General features: G+C 40.1%; 1 protein-coding gene across 1 annotated transcript in view; it reads left to right on the plus strand.

The window, feature by feature from the left end:
* adhfe1 (alcohol dehydrogenase iron containing 1) overlaps positions 1-15,937 on the plus strand; it is a 48,390-nt gene extending 32,453 nt beyond the window's left edge. The window contains exons 11-14 of the mRNA XM_028803586.2: positions 2,291-2,369; positions 2,704-2,800; positions 7,224-7,381; positions 8,884-15,937. Of these exons, the coding sequence (XP_028659419.2) occupies positions 2,291-2,369; positions 2,704-2,800; positions 7,224-7,381; positions 8,884-8,967 (418 nt within the window). The 3' untranslated portion in view covers positions 8,968-15,937. The remainder of the gene's footprint in view (positions 1-2,290; positions 2,370-2,703; positions 2,801-7,223; positions 7,382-8,883) is intronic.
* Positions 15,938-18,402: the final 2,465 nt, after the last annotated feature.

The raw sequence follows: 18,402 nt of genomic DNA on the forward strand, positions 1-18,402 counted from the left end.
CAAAGCATCAATACACTGTTCCTTTCTTCATTATCTCTGCCTCCGCACCTTATCCAGCAAGCTTCATCCATCTCCTCCAGACTCTGGCTCCACGAGTTGTGGCAGCTGGCCCTTTTTATAGAGCGCCATGTGTTCCAAGATCTCCTTCTGGCTGCACTTCAGGGTGTGGCAGCAGCCCTGCCATGGAGGGCTTAGCCGTTCTACATGCGCCCCCTGGCAGGGTTGAGCTTCCATGCTCCAAACTCATGGCACTGTAGCACGGCAGGGGGGGCTGCCCTTTGTCATCCTGGGGGAGGTATTGCCCTGCACATGCTCCTTTCCCTGGCCCTTCTGTTATGGAGGCATCCCAGCCAGGTAAGAATCCCAGCTATTTGTTACAGTAGATAGATAGATAGATAGATAGATAGATAGATAGATAGATAGATAGATAGATAGATAGATAGATAGATAGATAGATAGATAGATACTGAGCATACAGTATGTGTGTATAGATATACAGTTGTGCTTGAAAGTTTGTGAACCCTTTAGAATTTTCTATATTTCTGCATAAATATGACCTAAAACATCATCAGATTTTCACTCAAGTCCTAAAAGTAGATAAAGAGAAACCAGTTAAACAAATGAGACAAAAATATTATACTTGGTCATTTATTTATTGAGGAAAATGATCAAATATTACATATTTGTGAGTGGCAAAAGCATATGAACCTCTAGGATTAGCAGTTAGTTTGAAGGTGAAATTCGAGTCAGGTGTTTTCAATCAATGGGATGGCAATCAGGTGTGAGTGGGCACCCTGTGTTATTTAAAGAACAGGGATCTATCAAAGTCTGTTCTTCACAACACATGTTTGTGGAAGTGTATCATGGCACAAACAAAGGAGATTTCTGAGGACCTCAGAAAAAGAGTTGTTGATGCTCATCAGGCTGGAAAAGGTTACAAAACCATTTCTAAAGAATTTGGACTCCACCAATCCACAGTCAGACAGATTGTGTACAAATGGAGGAAATTCAAGACCATTGTTACCCTCCCCAGGAGAGGTCGACCAACAAAGATCACTCCAAGAGCAAGGCGTGTAATAGTCGGCGAGGTCACAAAGGACCTCAGGGTAACTTCTAAGCAACTGAAGGCCTCTCTCACATTGGCTAATGTTCATGGTCATGAGTCCACCATCAGGAGAACACTGAACAACAATGGTGTGCATGGCAGGGTTGCAAGGAGAAAGCTACTGCTCTCCAAACAAACCATTGCTGCTCGTCTGCAGTTTGCTAAAGATCACGTGGACAAACCAGAAAGGTATTGGAAGAATGTTTTATGGACGGATGAGACCAAAATAGAACTTTTTGGTTTAAATGAAAAGCGTTATGTTTGGAGAAAGGAAAACACTGCATTCCAGCATAAGAACCTTATCCCATCTGTGAAACATGGTGGTGGTAGTATCATGGTTTGGGCCTGTTTTGCTGCATCTGGGCCAGGAAGGCTTGCCTTCATTGATGGAACAATGAATTCTGAATTATATCAGAGAATTCTAAAGGAAAATGTCAGGACATCTGTCCATGAACTGAATCTCAAGAGAAGGTGGGTCATGTAGCAAGACAACGACCCTAAGCACACAAATCGTTCTACCAAAGAATGGTTAAAGAAGAATAAAGTTAATGTTTTGGAATGACCAAGTCAAAGTCCTGACCTTAATCCAATCGAAATGTTGTGGAAGGACCTGAAGAGAGCAGTTAATGTGAGGAAACCCACCAACATCCCAGAGTTGAAGCTGTTCTGTACGGAGGAATGGGCTAAAATTCCTCCAAGCCGGTATGCAGGACTGATCAACAGTTACCGGAAACGTTTAGTTGCAGTTATTGCTGCAAAGGGGTGTCACACCAGATACTGAAAGCAAAGGTTCACATACTTTTGCCACTCACAAATATGTAATATTCAATCATTTTCCTTAATAAATAAATGACCAAGAATAATATTTTTGTCTCATTTGTTTAACTGGTTTCTCTTTATCTACTCTTAGGACTTGAGTGAAAATCTGATGATGTTTTAGGTCATATTTATGCAGAAATATAGAAAATTCTAAAGGGTTCACAAACTTTCAAGCACAACTGTATATGGTTGGGAGTCCCATAAAGACTAACAATGGTCTTATCTCTTAGGAATGAATTTCATTGTCTATTCCCCTTTTCTGCCTTAACATCAGTCGAGCTTCCAATTAGTCCAAGTACGTTTTTTTTTTGGCCATTCAGTGTGATGTTAATGTGATATCGATATTGTCTGCTTCTTTTATTTCAGCCATGGAATGTCTTACCCTATTGCAGGCCTTGTTAAAACCTATCATGCCAAGGACTATGTTGTGGATCATCCTTTAGTGGTGTGTATTTTAAATACTCATGTTTCATTTATGTTTGTCCTAAAGGAATATTAAAATCAACAGGTTGCGTCCTTGCACAACAGCACTTTCCCAACTGCCTTTTTTTTTCAGTGGCAGAACTGTGTTCTTTGCAGATCAGTATCTGATAACAATCTTAAAGTAGCCGGTGCTTTGTCTACTTCATTAACCGTAATGAATTTTCATTATTTTTTTTTACATGTCCCCACCTTTTCTTTGGTGAAAAATAATTTTGCCAGAGCAGACTGAATGTCACAATTATTTAAATAATATTTATTGTTTAAACCTGGCTTAAATGATTGTGTTTATCTTGCAGCCTCATGGTTTATCAGTGGTGTTGACGTCCCCAGCAGTGTTCACTTTCACAGGGCCCATGTGCCCTGAAAGGCACCTTGAAGCAGCTGCTATTCTTGGTAAAAATATGAAGATTGATTACTTTATAAATCAGTGTGTAGAAACTTTCTTTTTTAATATAATTTTGCTTAACCTTTCACTTTACTCTGGCTTGAACTTTTCTGTGATAAAATTCTTCAGGTCAGTCTTGACTTTTGTCTTATATTGCTATTGATGAAATAGTAGTCTAATAGTGTAACTCAAGTAGCCATTTTTAGATTGTATATGCAAATCTATGCACATGTTACCAATGCACATTTTGCTATATTTGTAATTTTCACTGAGTGAAAAACTGTCCAACAACCCTACAGAAAAATAGAGTAGCATGTGGAAGGAAAAGTATGCCGTTGAATTCCAGAGTCTTTCAGGACACTTGGAATGTGGCTGGTTAGCACTGGCCAAGTAACACTGGAAACAGAAAAGGTTAAACTGCTGCCCAGTTGAAATTGGCCTCAAACATACTTACGCAGTCCTGAATCGTTACTTTGGTATTCATCTGTCTCTTTCATTTGCATTTTAAGCCACACTGCCTCACAGACATGCTTTAATGATTCACCAATGGGTTTAATGCACTCCGTGATTTGGTAGTTCTTGCTTAAAGCGCAATAGGATTTTGTCAAAAGCTTATTTCTTCAGAACACTATCATTGGCATTAAACAAAACTAAATCTGACTGATGCTTATTCTGACCAGTTGGGGTCACTCTTGAGGCAGTCTCAAGCAGAATGAAACCAACATGTCTGACACATGAAAAGTGCTGCACTGAATGAGGCCTACACAGCACAATTGGGACAGAGAAAATTACAAGCCTTAAAGCTTCTCCAGGGCTATCTTACAAGGCCTTGAACACGTGACTATAGGTGAGGAGGCTTCTACTCATATGATGTGGTTTCTGTTACCCCTGACACTATTGTGTTGGTTTGGTGGTGGGTTTAAAGCACTTCCAAGGAGTATTTCATGTTCACCCAGCAGCAGCAGCAGGGCTTCCTCAGGTAGACCTCAGTCTCTCTGCATTTCTAAGCTTCAATACATAAACACTTTCTATATAGGAGACAGCACCACCATGCATATTGCTGACCAGGCCATGTTCACCCACATGTCAGGAGGTGTTTTCTCCTGTGTTTTCTTTTCTTTTTTTAGTAGAAGGTCAGGCATCCATCCTGGTTTCCCTCAAGTGTCCAGTTGGTGCTGTCAACGATGTTTGTTTTCAGTTCATCAGTTCATGAAATATAGCGGGATTGAGGAGTCAGATACTGCACCATACTGAGTTTCCTTCCTTCTGGAATGAAAACAAAGCACCATCTACTCCTGACACATCTCTCAGTACTCCTTTTCTTTATAAGTTTTCTCTACACAGCTTTACTTTTGATAGGCTATTAAGTGTCTATTACTTATCTTTTCATCTACATGCCCAGCTTGGCATCTTAGATCATCTTTGCACACACTAATTTAGGAGCTTGCACTTCTGATACTTCAAAGGGAAATTTCAAAGTGAGCTATGATATGCATTGTTGTATTGTGCTCCCCATCGATCTCTTCACACTCCACGGTTATTTGCTTTTTGCATTAACAAGCTTTGTCATTTTTATGTATATTTTATGATGAGGTAGTAGACAATTACTATATTAAGTGTGTCAAATTAAAGCATAAGCTGCAGACCTTGAAAAGACAGTAATGGTGATAGGAGGCGGCCAAGTCCAAAACCCATACCATATCTACACTACAAGAAGTCTTAGAGCTCAGAATGACTCTTTATTTCCAAAGTACCTTTTCACAGGCTTCGTCTTCACGACATAACATTATTCTACTTTTCCATGCTCCATCTCACCCTCCTCTCTTCTCCCAATTCTGACTCACCTGGCTGAGACATGGAGACTCCCTTTCAAATCAGACCTGGCAGTACCTCCACAGGCATAGCTCAGAAGTCCTTCCAGGTCAGACTGATCTTCAAGACTACAGCTACCCTTTCAGTAGCTTCCACTGGTGGCCCTAAAGAACCTCAACAGCAGTACCTAATAATACAACATATCCCATCCAGCCCTGCAACTGTCCAAAGAGGAGCCCTGCCACAGGGATGCTGTCACTCAGCATACTGGGAGAACATATGTCCCCTGGAGTCGCCCACTATCCTTTCCCAACCACAAAAAGTAACACCAACCATCCTGACCAGAAAGCCAGCCCATTCATATTCTCCATTACAACAGATTCTAAAAAATATTTTTGTATCACAGTAAATGTTTCCATTACCACCAACAATTGCATATTACTGATCAGCATTAAAATTACAGGTACTATTACGACTTTGAAAAGAAATTTCTCATGACAGCATGGTGTCTTGATTTATTAGAATGTTCTCAGTAAACTGTTAAAATTGACTAGTGATTAGCAAATCCTACTGTATTCACTTCACTTGTTTGGGAACTTAGCAGGACTCAGCGAAATGCACTGAAATCAATGGAAGAGGAGAAACTGAACTTGTTCTGAGTGGATTATAATGGTGCAGTGGTCTTTTAAGTGACCCTGAGGGCTAGGAATGCATCTGCCAACTATCTTAATACATAATTCGCCAGCCTCCTCACTCACTCACATCCGTCTGAAGCCGAATGCGCAGTCACTTTCTGCGCACGTCCAAAGCCAAATGCGCAGTCGCCTTATGTGCAGCTGCCCGAATAACCTTACGAGACCGACATCACAGCAGGCGGCGGATTTACGGCCGCAAAAATTCAAAGAGAAAGGCGACTTCGACTGACATCCAACCTAGGTGACTTCGATAAAAGCTCTAGAGGCATGAAAGGCGATTTCGACTACAGCTCAAGGTCTAATTACGCATTCTGATTCAATTACTCATTCATTCAATACACCTATATCAGGTTTGTGGTGCTTATACTTATTACTGTTCCACTCGTGCCTGTTTCATCTTACGTTGTCGAAACGGGGCTCTTTGTCTAGTACCAAATAATGCATGAGCTGTGACGCAGCACTGCTAACGATTGCACCCAGTGCCTCCCTGGGATAAAATAAAATTAAATGTCACAGCTGTAAATGTTTCCTGTAGACAGTGGCAACACGAGTAAGAAACATCATTTCACTGAGGCTTGCCTACCTCAGATTCTATAGCAGCTATTCACCTCCCTCAAATTGAAAAGTAGTTTGCTTGTTGTTTTTCCATTTGTTTTGTTCCCTGACATAATTTCTCACTTTTTGCTGCAGTTACCAAATAAGCACAACACCAAAGCACTTGGATTTTTCACTTCTTGCATTAACTGCACAGGACTCTGGGTAATACTGTTATAGGTCACATTCAAGTGCATACAAAAAAGTTACCTTTAAGACACAAATATACTAACACATTTCCTGTTTCGTTTGGTGTGTGTGTTTTGTGTTTAAATGTATTCACAAGTTTTCTGCTAGTTTTTAGCATACCAGTAAAACAGTTCTTCCTAAATGCATACCAGAAGAACAATATCCATTATAGCATTTGATCCAGCATACCACCACTACCACTACTAGGATGCGTGTTACAAAGTCGTGGGGCTTTTCCATCCAACATTGGCTGCTACAGCTATGTAATGTTAAGCTGGACACACAAACCATCATGAAGAGCTGGAACAAAAACTTCATTTAATTGGGCGTCACAGCAAATGTTCAGGAGAATATTTAGGGGAACATGTCACAGGTAAACACAGCATATTTGCAGTGAATAAAGCTTTGTCAGATTTCATCCATCAACACTAAAATTGACATTTATCATTGCAATACAGCAGTTTACCAAGCACAATTGTGTTTTTCAGCTTCATATCAGGATTCTTAAAGCAACAACAAGGGATACGCATCCTGAGAGGCCTGTCCGGATTTTGTGTTTTGTTTTAGATTAAGAAAAAAAATGTTTAGTTTTCTAGTTGAAAATCCTTCTTGAGCTGTAAACATTGCTAAGACATCCTTCCAGCAGCATTTTATAGAAGAGTTTCCAGTTTTCTAAGTTCTGTTTTGCTTTTTGTTCCAGCCTGTGAAGCATGAAAGGAAATTAGGTCAACCTTTTTTTATGCTTTTTACAAATAGCAAGAAAGAAAGAAATACGCTGTATAAACACCAAGTCAGTACTGGCAACAGAGTGCAGTAGTCTTTCCTTAAAAATAAACACTGGTTTCATAAAATATTTCTAATATAAACTTAAAATTGTATTTTAGTTTCAGTTGTGCATTACAAAGAACTTAAACGTGATTGAGCAAATGTACACAAAAAAAGAGAGAACAGAAAATTTCAATTTTCAAAATTCCTCATTCAAAGCAAAATGCCTATTGCCCTAAGGTTCATGCCAGACACTTTTAACTTAAAAAATTGTTTTACGTGTGTGCGAGTGTTGTCATTTGATTGGGTGTGATACAGCTATGAATAAGGTTCCTTCAGCCCACATCTTACAGAGGGGTCTCTGTGTCAATTGCAGGAGCCAACATCCGTAACAGGAAGCGAGAGGACGCTGGGCTGATTTTGGCAGACACTCTGAGGAAGTTTTTGTTTGAATTGGATGTTGATGATGGCTTGGGAGCTGTTGGTTACACCAAAGATGATATTCCAGCATTAGTCAAGGGAACCATACCCCAGGTATACTAAATGTCTGAAATTTCTTTTTTTTTATATAAATATTTAATGAGCTCTTTCTTTTGCATTTATAACAGCAGCAGTAGAAATAACTTCAAACATTCCATTATTCAACCCAGTTTTAATCAAATTCAAGATCATGGGGCCAGAATCTTTCACAGACACAAGGCAGAAGCCAGCCCTAGATGGCGCACTACTCCATTATAAAGTGCATTCACCTATATGCACTCAAATGAGACCAAATCTTTTAACTTTACAAATATTTGAGGTGTGGAAGAAAAGCCAGACCAACTAGGGAAAGACCCCTGGAGACACACAGGAAAGACCTCAAAATCACAATGGCTTAGCCAGGATCTGAACCTGTGGTGAACACACTGTGCCCAATAATTCAAATATCACGCAAACCTTTTATAAGTATACTTGTAATGTAATGACAAAAAGAGATTTTGCAAGATATAGCATCTTTGCATGTTTTTAATATTAAACATTTAAAGCTTCACTTTCAGACGTGTTCTTCGTCTCCTCCTCCTGTTATTTTTCATTATTCTGATTATTCAGTGTTTCATGTCGAAACCTACCATCATGCATATTTCATGCGACTCTAAGCACTTTCTGCAACTTTTGCTCGTTTATTGTGTTTTCATTTCAGGAGACAGGTTCAAAGAGCACTATTTTACTATTTTAAGTCAGTACATAATTAACCAAATAAAATCAGTTGCATCATGCCACAAACTTATATTGTTTTCCACTTTAACTCTTAGGATCAGAAAATTTGTACTCAACTGTTTACTGAAGTGAACATTTACAACATTAAAATGCATCAATGTACACCCTAACAGTTGGGCTAAGTAAGTTAATGATAATATCGACAAACATGTAAGCTGTCAAATGGCACTCTTTATGCTGCCCTCTCGCAGCACTGGCGACCGGCGTTTGATTCTGAGCTCAGCCACTGTCAGGCTGGGGTTTGTACATTTTTATTAATTTGAAACTTTAGTTAATCTGCAGCTTTGCACTGACCAGTATGACTAGGTTTGTGAGTACGTCCTGCTATGGACTGGCATTTTGTCTACAACTGAGTGCCATGATAGGCTCTAGCTCTTTAAAATCCTGTAAAGAAATATGTCACTTTAACACTGAACAAGTGAATGAAAGGTTTTGGGTGCTATAACAGAGGACTATGGTTGTTAATGATGAACTTTATTCTTAACTGTGTCAATGCTCAAAACAGGAATTTTGGCAATGTTATAATAATAAGAACTGAGTTCTTTAAAACCACAAAAATTCAAACCCTTCATAAATATTTTAAAGTGAGTGTTCTGAAGTTCACACCTTGAAGAACAAAAGCCATCTAATTAAGCAATTAAATCAATTAGATATAAGAGCCATTGACTGGTGAACTTGAGGACTAATGTGAACATGTACCAGCATCTAATTCACATGTACAGGATGTGGTTTCATATCTGATTATGAGTAAAGCAACATTCATTTTATTTGTCTTGCAGGAAAGAGTGACTAAACTGGCACCAAGACCTCACACTGAAGAAGACCTCACAAATTTATTTGAAGCATCCATGAAAATCTATTAATAGAAATATAGGAATCATGGCGTACTAAATATATCATTAAGCACAGGTGACACATATTATGTGATTGTGTGATAATTCAAGATCACATTTGTTTAGTTGCACTTTTAATTTTTAAGTCATTTAGATTAAAATTATACACTTAATGGGCAAATTGTTAGACACACACTACACTCTGCTAATACTGGTTAGGGTCTCCTTTTGCTCTCAAAACAGCTTCAGTTCTTCATGGCATGGATTCCACAACATGTGGGAAACATTCCTTTGAGATTTCCTGTCCATGTTGACATGATTACATCACACTGGTTCTGCAGATTTTCTCAGCTGCACATTCATGTGATTCTCCTTTTCTGTTACATCCCAAAGTTCTTCTATTGGTTTCAGGTCTGGTGACTGGGAGAGCCACTGCATTGTCATATTCATGAAGCCTGTTTGATTTAATGATTTTATTACAATCAAATAGCATTCCATACAAATAACTAAGTTTTACATAAAAAGAGGTTTGAAACAAATCAACTCCCACTCCTGAGAAAGAGAGCTAGGCCAGCAGAGTAAAACTTAAAACTAGTAAAAATAAGTAAATAGATAAATTAGTAAATGAGTAAAGGTAAATGGAGTAAAAGAGGGGAGAGAACCTGCTTCCTCAATTTAAATGCTTATTCTAAAATGTTATTGATCAGATCCTGCCAGGTTTTGAAAATGTTTTGTACAGATCCTCGAAGTGCAAATTTGATTTTTTCCAGTTTCAAATAGCATGTAACATCAGTTACCCACTGACTTAGAATAGGAGAGTTAGGATTCTTCCAGTTGAGTGAGATAAGTCTACTTGCCAATAGTGTAGTGAAGGCAATCACAGTTTGTTTGTCCTTCTCCACTTTAAACCCATCTGGACGTACGCCAAACACAGCTGTTAATGGGTTAGGAGGGATTGTGACACCAAGGCTGTCTGATAGGCATGCAAAGATTTTGGTTCAGAATGACATTAGTTTGGTGCAGGCCCAAGACATGTGGCCTAGTGAGGCTGGAACTTGATTGCAGCGTTTGCAGGTTGGATCTTGCCCTGGAAACATTTTGGACAGTTTTAAGCGAGACAGATGTGCTCGATATATAAGTTTGAATTGAATAATTGTATGCATTGTGCATATTGAGCTCGAGTGAATTCTCTGCATTGCTACTTTCCACTCCTTTTCTGAGATGTTGAGTGAGAGATCCTTTTCCCAATGTACTCGTGGATCTTTGAAAGGAAGGAACTGTAAAATGGTTTTAGATATTACAGAAATGCTCTCTGAGTCCTCGAGACTGAGCAATATTTTTTCTGCCATAGAGGTAGGTGGGAGGTGAGGAAAATCGGGCAGGTTCTATTTAACAAAGTTCCTAATTTGAAGATAGTGAAAGAAATGTGTTGCTGGAAAGTTAAATTTGGAATGTAATTGTTCATAGGATGCAAAGACATTGTCTATGTACAGATCTTTAAGTGATTTAATCCCAAATGTTTTCCAGATATTAAAAACTGCATATGTTTCAGAGGGTGGAAAAAGGTGGTTCTCAAGCAGAGGTGCCACAGTTAAAAGCTTCTTTATCTTAAAATGCTTTCTACATTGGTTCCATATTCTGAGTGAGTGAAGCACATTTCAGTTGTTAGTATATTGGCAATAACTTGCATTTATTGGGGTGCAAAGCAAGGAATATAAGGAAGTACTGCAGGATTTTATTTCTATAGCAGACCAAGCCTGTGTATGTTCATCTATTTGTGTCCATGTCCAGATTTTTATAGCTTGTATATTTTCTGCCTAGTAATAAAATTGAAAGTTAGGTAGAGCCATGCCACCTTCTGCCTTAGGTCTTTGTAGGGTTGCACTTTAGATATGTTGATGTTTTGAATTCTAAATAAATGAGGTTATGGTTGAATCTAATTTCTTAAAAAAAGATCTACTGATATATACTGGGATGTTCTGAAATAAAAAGAGAAGCTTAGGAAGGATATTCATCTCAACAACATTAATTCTTCCAGCTAAAGTGAGATGAAGGGTTGGCCATCTATGCAAGTCTTGCTTAATTTTTTCCACACAGACGGCAAAATTTTGTTGATAAAGAGCTTTATATTTACTTGTGATGTTTACCCCTATGTATTTAAACTGATCTGCGTTGATAAAAGGGAAGGTGTCCAATCTAACATTGTGTACTTGAGAATTCACTGGAAAGAGCACACTTTTATTGAAATTGATTCTGAGACCAGAAATCTTTTGAAATTCTATTAGTGCTGTTAGGACCGCCGGCACAGTATTTTGTGGATCTGATATATACAGTTTGAGATGACCTTTGCTTTGTGACATGCTGCATTACCATGCAGAAGTACCCAACAGAAGATGGGTAATTGTGGCCAAGGAAAGGATGCACATGGTCATCAATAATACTCAAATAGACTGTAACATTCAAGCGATGCTTGATTGGTATTAAAAGGCCCAAAGTGTGCCAAGAAAACATTCCCCACACCATTCCACCACCACCACCAGCCTGGACTACTGACACAAGGCATATTGGGTGCTTGGATACATGCTATTGGCACCAAATTGTTGACGCTACCATCCGTATGCCTCACCAGAATTCAAGATTTGTCAGACCAGATTACATTTTTCCAGTCTTTAGCTGCCCAGTTTTGGTGAGCCTGTGTTCACTGTAGCCTCAGCTTTCTATTCTTACCTTGCAGGAGTAGAACCCGACATGGTCTTCTGTTTTTATAGCTCATCTGCCTCAAGGTTCGATGTGTTGTGCATTCTGAGATACTTTTCTGCTCGTCCCAGTTAAACAGATTAGTTATCTGAGAGTTTTTCTGTCAGCTCAAACCAGCCAGGCCATTCTCTTCTGACCTCTTTCATCAATAAGGCCTTTCAGTCCACAGAACTGCTGCCTAATAGATGTTTTTGTTTTTTCCCGCTATTTTATGTAAAGTCTAGTGACTGTTGTGCATGAAAATCGTAGGGGATCTGCAGTTACTGAAATACTCAAATCAGCCTGCAACAATAATGACAGTTGAAATCGCTGAGATCACATTTTTCCCTGTTCTAGTGTTGAATGTGAACATCAACTGAAGCCCCTGGCCTGTATCTGCATGATTTTCTGCATTGCACTGCTGCCATGTGATTGGCAGATTTGATAACTGCATGGATAAGCAGGCGTATGGGTGTTCCTAATAACTTGCTAAGTGAGTGTATATAATAAATGGAAAAATGATCTTTGCACAGGCCGAAATTCTTCCATTTTCTAAACCCATTTCATGCATTTCAAGTCGATGAGTCAATCACTGAGCATAAAGTGTGACTCAAACCTGGACGAGGTACCTGAACATCATTGGGGTCACTCATATACTATCTTATAGGGATATTTTAGTATCAGTGGTACCTCTGACATTCACGTTTACGTGCTGTGGGAGGAATGCTGAAGAAAAGCCAAGCGTCTATTGTAGCATCCTGACATGGACTGCAACCAGGCAGCAGACTGAATGAACCTGTAGCTGTGGCACAAATACATTAAATGAGCACTTCTTATTTAGCTTCATACAGTAAAGGGTCTCTCGTGTTACAGATTTATAAGCAATTATATTACAGAGTTAATTTATGCAGGGACATCATGTCATCACTTTAAGGCAAATTGTGTATTTTAATTATAAGCAAAATAATTCAAGGAACAAAAAATGCCAAGATTTCTTGCAAAAGATAAAGGGATGATAGTATCATCACTATCACTTCTTGTTTATTGTGGTGCCAAAGAGCAGCAGTATATTACGTGTCAGGTAGAAATATAAGTAAGAATTGCACTGTAATCTGTAAACAAGACAGTACTACTGCCACTACTATTACGATATGATAACATACAGTTTATATACCTACATAAAGGGGCTGAAGGGGAACCACATGTTCATGTCACCAAGGTGTACAAAAAGTTCTGTTGACAAAAATGAAACCACCAGCAAGGGCATAACACATTAGGGGCTAAAAAAATCCATTTTCTAAACTTGCTCTATTCTGAACAGGGGAGCCGGAGCCTATCCCAGCAATCACCAGGCACAAGGTAGGGACAACCCCTGGACAGGGTGAAGGCACCACACTAGGGCCAATTTAGCATCGCCCACCCACCTAATGTGCATGTACAGTATTTGGAATCCGAGAGAAAATTGGAGCACCTGGAGGAAACCCGTGAGGACACAGGGAGAACATGCAAACTCCATTGAGGGAGATCCCTGATTTCCTTACTATGTGGGCACAGCACTACCACTGCACCACCCCAGATTGAAAAATGACCAAGAAAACCAAAGCTGGGCTGCCCACTGGGCCTGCTTCAATCCAGCCTTATTATATGAGTTTTCTACTGCCTTGCACACCATAACCCTCCATGCCTTTCCTGATTTACTGAACCCCAGTTGAGTGCTTGCCAACCCTGTCTCTTGACCCCACATTTATCTTGGTGAAGTCCACTCCAGTGCCCTAGGAAATTCCTGAGGCCATCTGGCTCAACTCCCGCAAGGGGAACCCTTGCAATCCTGGATCTCCACCTTCTCCTAAAAGGTCAGGTGGGAGCCATGCATTAGTTAACTGGCTTTTCTTCCTGTGACCTAACAGCTTAGTTGTTCTTAAAAGTCCTCCATCCATACTTAAATCCTGGGAAAACGACCCCAGTTCCAAAAGAGTTGGGATGCTGTGTAAAATGTAAATAAAAAAAGAACGCAGTGATTCAGAAATCTCATAAAGCCGTATTTTATTTTAAATGAAAACATTTAGCTCATCATGAAACGAAAAATATGGCACAGAAGACCCAGGACTGTTGAGCAGCTAGAATCCTACATTAGACCAGAATGGGACAACATTCCTCTCCCAAAAGTCCAGAAATTGGTATTCTCAGTTCTCAGACATTTACAGACTGTTGTTAAAAGAAGAGGGGATCCCAAACAATGTTCAACATGGCCCTGGCCCAACTTTTGGGGACGTGTTGCTGCCATCAAATTCAAAATGATCTTAATCTTTTCTTAAAATGGTATGTTTTCTCAGTTTAAACATTTGATTTGTTTTCTGTGTTCTATTGGTGAATAAAATATGGGTTTATGAGACTTGCTAATCACTGCATTCTGTTTTTATTTAAATTTTACACAGCCTCTCAACTTTTTTGGAATTGGGTTGTCATAAACTCCTGGGCCCCAACAATTACATTGAAGCCCAGCACCCCTTATTAGTGGCAGTCCAATGTAACTGCCCTGTATATGTACTTCAGACTTTCAGAGGTGTAGACATTTGAAATGATGGCTGTTTTATTAGGCTGTTTTCTGCATATCCGTGAATAATTAGGTATTATCTACAACATGCATTTTATATGCTAAACTGTTTTTCTCAAACATGCTTATATAAAATGAGCTAAATGTTCATCATTTACCAGCAGTGCCTTTATTATAAATCAAGTTCATGAATGACCTATTAACAGATGATGTTTGTTTAAAGTTCAGCCAAAGTCCACTAAAGTTCAACTCTCTTATTTAAAAGAGTGAGTGCAAGTTCTGGATGCAGCAGAAAAATAATCTGCTAATTTGAAGTGCCTGTGTGAAGTGTTCACTCGAGTCTGTGAAGGAGCTCAGTGTCCATTCTCAGTTTATTCTGGTACAGCGCTCTTCATCTAGTGTTGTATGCTTCTTGTTGAATCTTAAAGGTGTTTGTCAAGTTTTTACGTAATCTGGTGTTCATCCTCAGATTGTATCCTTTTTATTTGCTGCCCAGTGTCATACAACTGGAAACCCTGATCATCCTCTTCAATTCAGTGAACATATTACAACCTGTGAACAGGTCTAGATGTGGAGGTTCAAGATTACATTGTCAACAGGGGCCATCATTTTTGTGCAGAAAGCAAATTTTTAAGTCAGCTACATCTTATATTTCTGTGTAACATGTTTCAGAATACAATATTTCATGAAACCACCAGCAGGAAGTAAGGGTTGCATTGGAAGCAATTTTGTTTTTCTAGAGGAATGGATATCCTGGCAGGACATATAGAGAAATGTATGGCATACTAATGACGTACTTCTGAATGTTTTCCTTCTTCTTCTTCTGAGCCTTATTGTGAGGCTGACTTGTGTGTAGTTATTGGGCACCTTCGCTGTTAACTTGCTTAATCTTCTGTTTTGATTCGCTAATCCTACTCGTGATGCAAGTAGCAAATCCAACTAAGAACAAAAGATATAAAAACATCCATCCATCCATTTTCCAACCTGTTGAAGCCGAACACAGGGTCACGGGGGTCTGCAGGAGCCAATCCCAGCCAACACAGGGCGCAAGGCAGGAACCAATCCCAGGCAGAGCACCAACCCACCGCAGGACACACTCACCCACACACCAAGCACACACTAGTGCCAATTTAGAATCACCAATCCACCTAAAAGTAAACCAGAGCACCCCCAAGCAAACACGGGGAGAACATACAAACTCCACGAAGGGTGGACCCAGGATGCAAACCCGTGTCTCCTTATTGCAAGGCAGCAGCGCTACCACTGCACCATTGTGCCGCCCTATAAAACCATTGTAATATCATATCAGCAGGACACAGATCCAAAAGCTAGGCAGAGTTCAAAAAACATCTTATCAAAGCCTCATGACGTTCCTCAAGCCACTTGGTAAACTCGGTGAGCCCATGGCCTAGTTTGGCCTCATCATTGTGGATGCGTTTTTCTGATTGTATCTTTTTCCCACCAGTTCCCCTTGAGATGACACTCTTTAACCTAAGTTCTCTCTTCAAAACAATTAAGCACATCTAGCCAAAGGCTGTCCATGTGTGAACTTTACATTCATAAGAATTCAACGGTGTCTTCTGTTCCTATTTTATGGTTCTCTATTAGCATGTACACTTGGGATTAATGTGTTAAAATTCTGAAGATCCTACTGGTTAATGAACAGTTGATCAAATCAATCAAAATAAATGTCATTTACAGCCAACATCACATCTGTGTTCACCAATTATTTCTTCATTACTGCTTCAGAGTCATTTTGCATTTAACTGTAAATGTGATTTTATGGAAAGGGCTACCTAAAACAACCTAAAATATCTTATCATTCAGAAAATGTATATTATTATATATAAAATTATCTAAACCATTAAATCTGATTCAGGATTACTGATTGCCTCCACCTATCACAGCAGCATTTGAAATAATGAACCCCAGACAAGTCATAAGTCCATTACCGGGCACACTCATGCAGCCTCCACTCTTCTGCGAAGATTTTCCACAAGTTTTTGTTTGGTGTCACGCAGGAATTTGTGCCCACTCAGACAAAAGAACATTTTTAAGGTCCGGTACTGATATTGGATGAGAAGTCCTGGCTCGAAGTCGGTGCTCCAGTTCATCCCAAAGGTGTCCAATAGGGTCGAGGTCAGGGTTTTGGGAGGTCAGTTGAGTTCTTCCAATATCTTTATGGACAGGACCACAGTCATGCTGGAACAGAAAAGGGCCTTTCCCATTTTGTGTGCTGTAGTATTAACAGTATCCTTCACAGGAACCAAGGGGCCTGCCACAAAAACTTCTCCTGGCACCCATCAAACCCAGATTCGTCCATCAGATTACTAAATATTGAAGTGTGAGTCATCATTCCAGAGAACACGTTTCCACTGATCCAGTTCAATGGCGCCATGCTTTACCCCATTCCAACTGACTCTTGGCATTGTGCATGGTTGATCTTAGGCTTGTCTGCAGTCGTTTGCCCATAGAAACCCATTTCATGGCACTCCTGATAGACAGCCCCGATGCTGATGTTGCTTTCAGAGGTATTTTGGAAGTCCTTTGTGAGTGATGCAACACACAATAGGCAATTTTTACACGCAATGTGCTTTAGTGCTTGGTTACGCCGCACTGTGAGGTTGTGTGGTCCAAGACTTTGTGGCTGAGCTGTTGTTGCTCCTCAGTGCATCTGCTTCACAATAAAATCACTTACATTTGACCAGAGGTGACCTTAGGGGTGTGTGGAGCCTAGGACTGACCAACCCCACGCGGGGCCGGTTACGTCAAACATTGTTATCGGTGTGTGCGTACTGTATAAACTTGCGCACAAATTTAATAAAAATAATGTTAACATACACCTGATGTTCAGCTAAATTTTTGCAAGATAACATGCAGAGTTTGTCAAAATGTAACTGGCGAATATAACTTGACAAATCCGCTCAAACAGGACACGCGGACCTCAAAAGCGGTGCCCCCACTTGCCACCCCCAAACTCCACTCTTGCATTTGACTATGGCTGACCTAACCAAGCTGAAATTTTACATACTGACTTGTGATAAATATGGCATCCTATGACAGTCCCAGAGCTCTTCACTACGACCCATTGTAGTGCCAGTGTTTGTTAATGGAGATTCGATGGCTGTGTGCTTGACTTTATGGACCTGTTAAGAATACTGTAGGTGCAGCTGAAAAACCTGAACCCGATCATTTGGAGCAGGCTCCACAGACGCTTGGTCATATAGTGTACAGTAGTGCCCATTTTCATGAATTACACACTGAGTGAGTTAAACACAGTTTTTCAGGGCCTCCTCCCAGCACCCTGTGGGTGTCCCTGGTCTTCTTCCCCCTAGCACTTCCGAAGTGCTGAGGGCCAGGGCTCCATAGGCATCGTTCCCTGTTCCCGTGGTCCCCAAAGCCACCAGGGCAGTCGCCCCCTTGTGGTCTGGAGGAGGCGTAAGCCCTCCTCCGGTCCTTCTGGGCGTCCCGGCTGGGTACCACCCCCAGCCGCTTGCCACAACCCATTTCATTTGAGTTGTTGCTTTCTGTTTACATTTATGCCATGATGTTCTCTTGTGTTTCTTCTTGTCATTGGCTTTTCCTTTTCACCTTTCATGGTGTTTTTCTCACTTAACTCAACTTATATTGCTTGTCGAATAAGCTCTGTAATCCTTATTCTTTTGTTTTTCAGTATACTTATTCAATTTTCTTCCGTCTGTCTATTTTCTAACCGATCTGTGCAGTTTGGAATCACAGGGAGGCAGGAGTCAATTTTGGCAGCACTGGGCACAAGGCAGGAAGTAAGCAGTCCATGGCAGGGCACACTCCAGCACACAAATACACACTCGAGTGAATCTAACCTGCACATCTTCAGAAGGAGAGGCCATGTGGGCACAAGGAGAACATGCAAACACCACACAGAAAAGGTTTGGGCTGGGATTTGAACCTAGTGCTCTGGAGGTGTGAGGCAAAACAAATGTACCACCTTGCTAATTTTCACTAACACTAAAACACCACAGTGGGCTAAGAAAAGCAGCAATTTATGTGGTAAAGAAGATGAGAATCTGTACACAAGAGCGTAAAACTAGTCATGCCAAGTGGTTTAGTGTAGCGAAGATGACTTACTGTAGGTGTTTGATATTCTTATGGCTAACATGCCTTGCATCATGCAAATATCAATTTAAAACATTTTG

The sequence above is a fragment of the Erpetoichthys calabaricus genome, chromosome 6, assembly GCF_900747795.2.
Source record: "Erpetoichthys calabaricus chromosome 6, fErpCal1.3, whole genome shotgun sequence".
Taxonomy (NCBI): domain Eukaryota; kingdom Metazoa; phylum Chordata; class Cladistia; order Polypteriformes; family Polypteridae; genus Erpetoichthys; species Erpetoichthys calabaricus.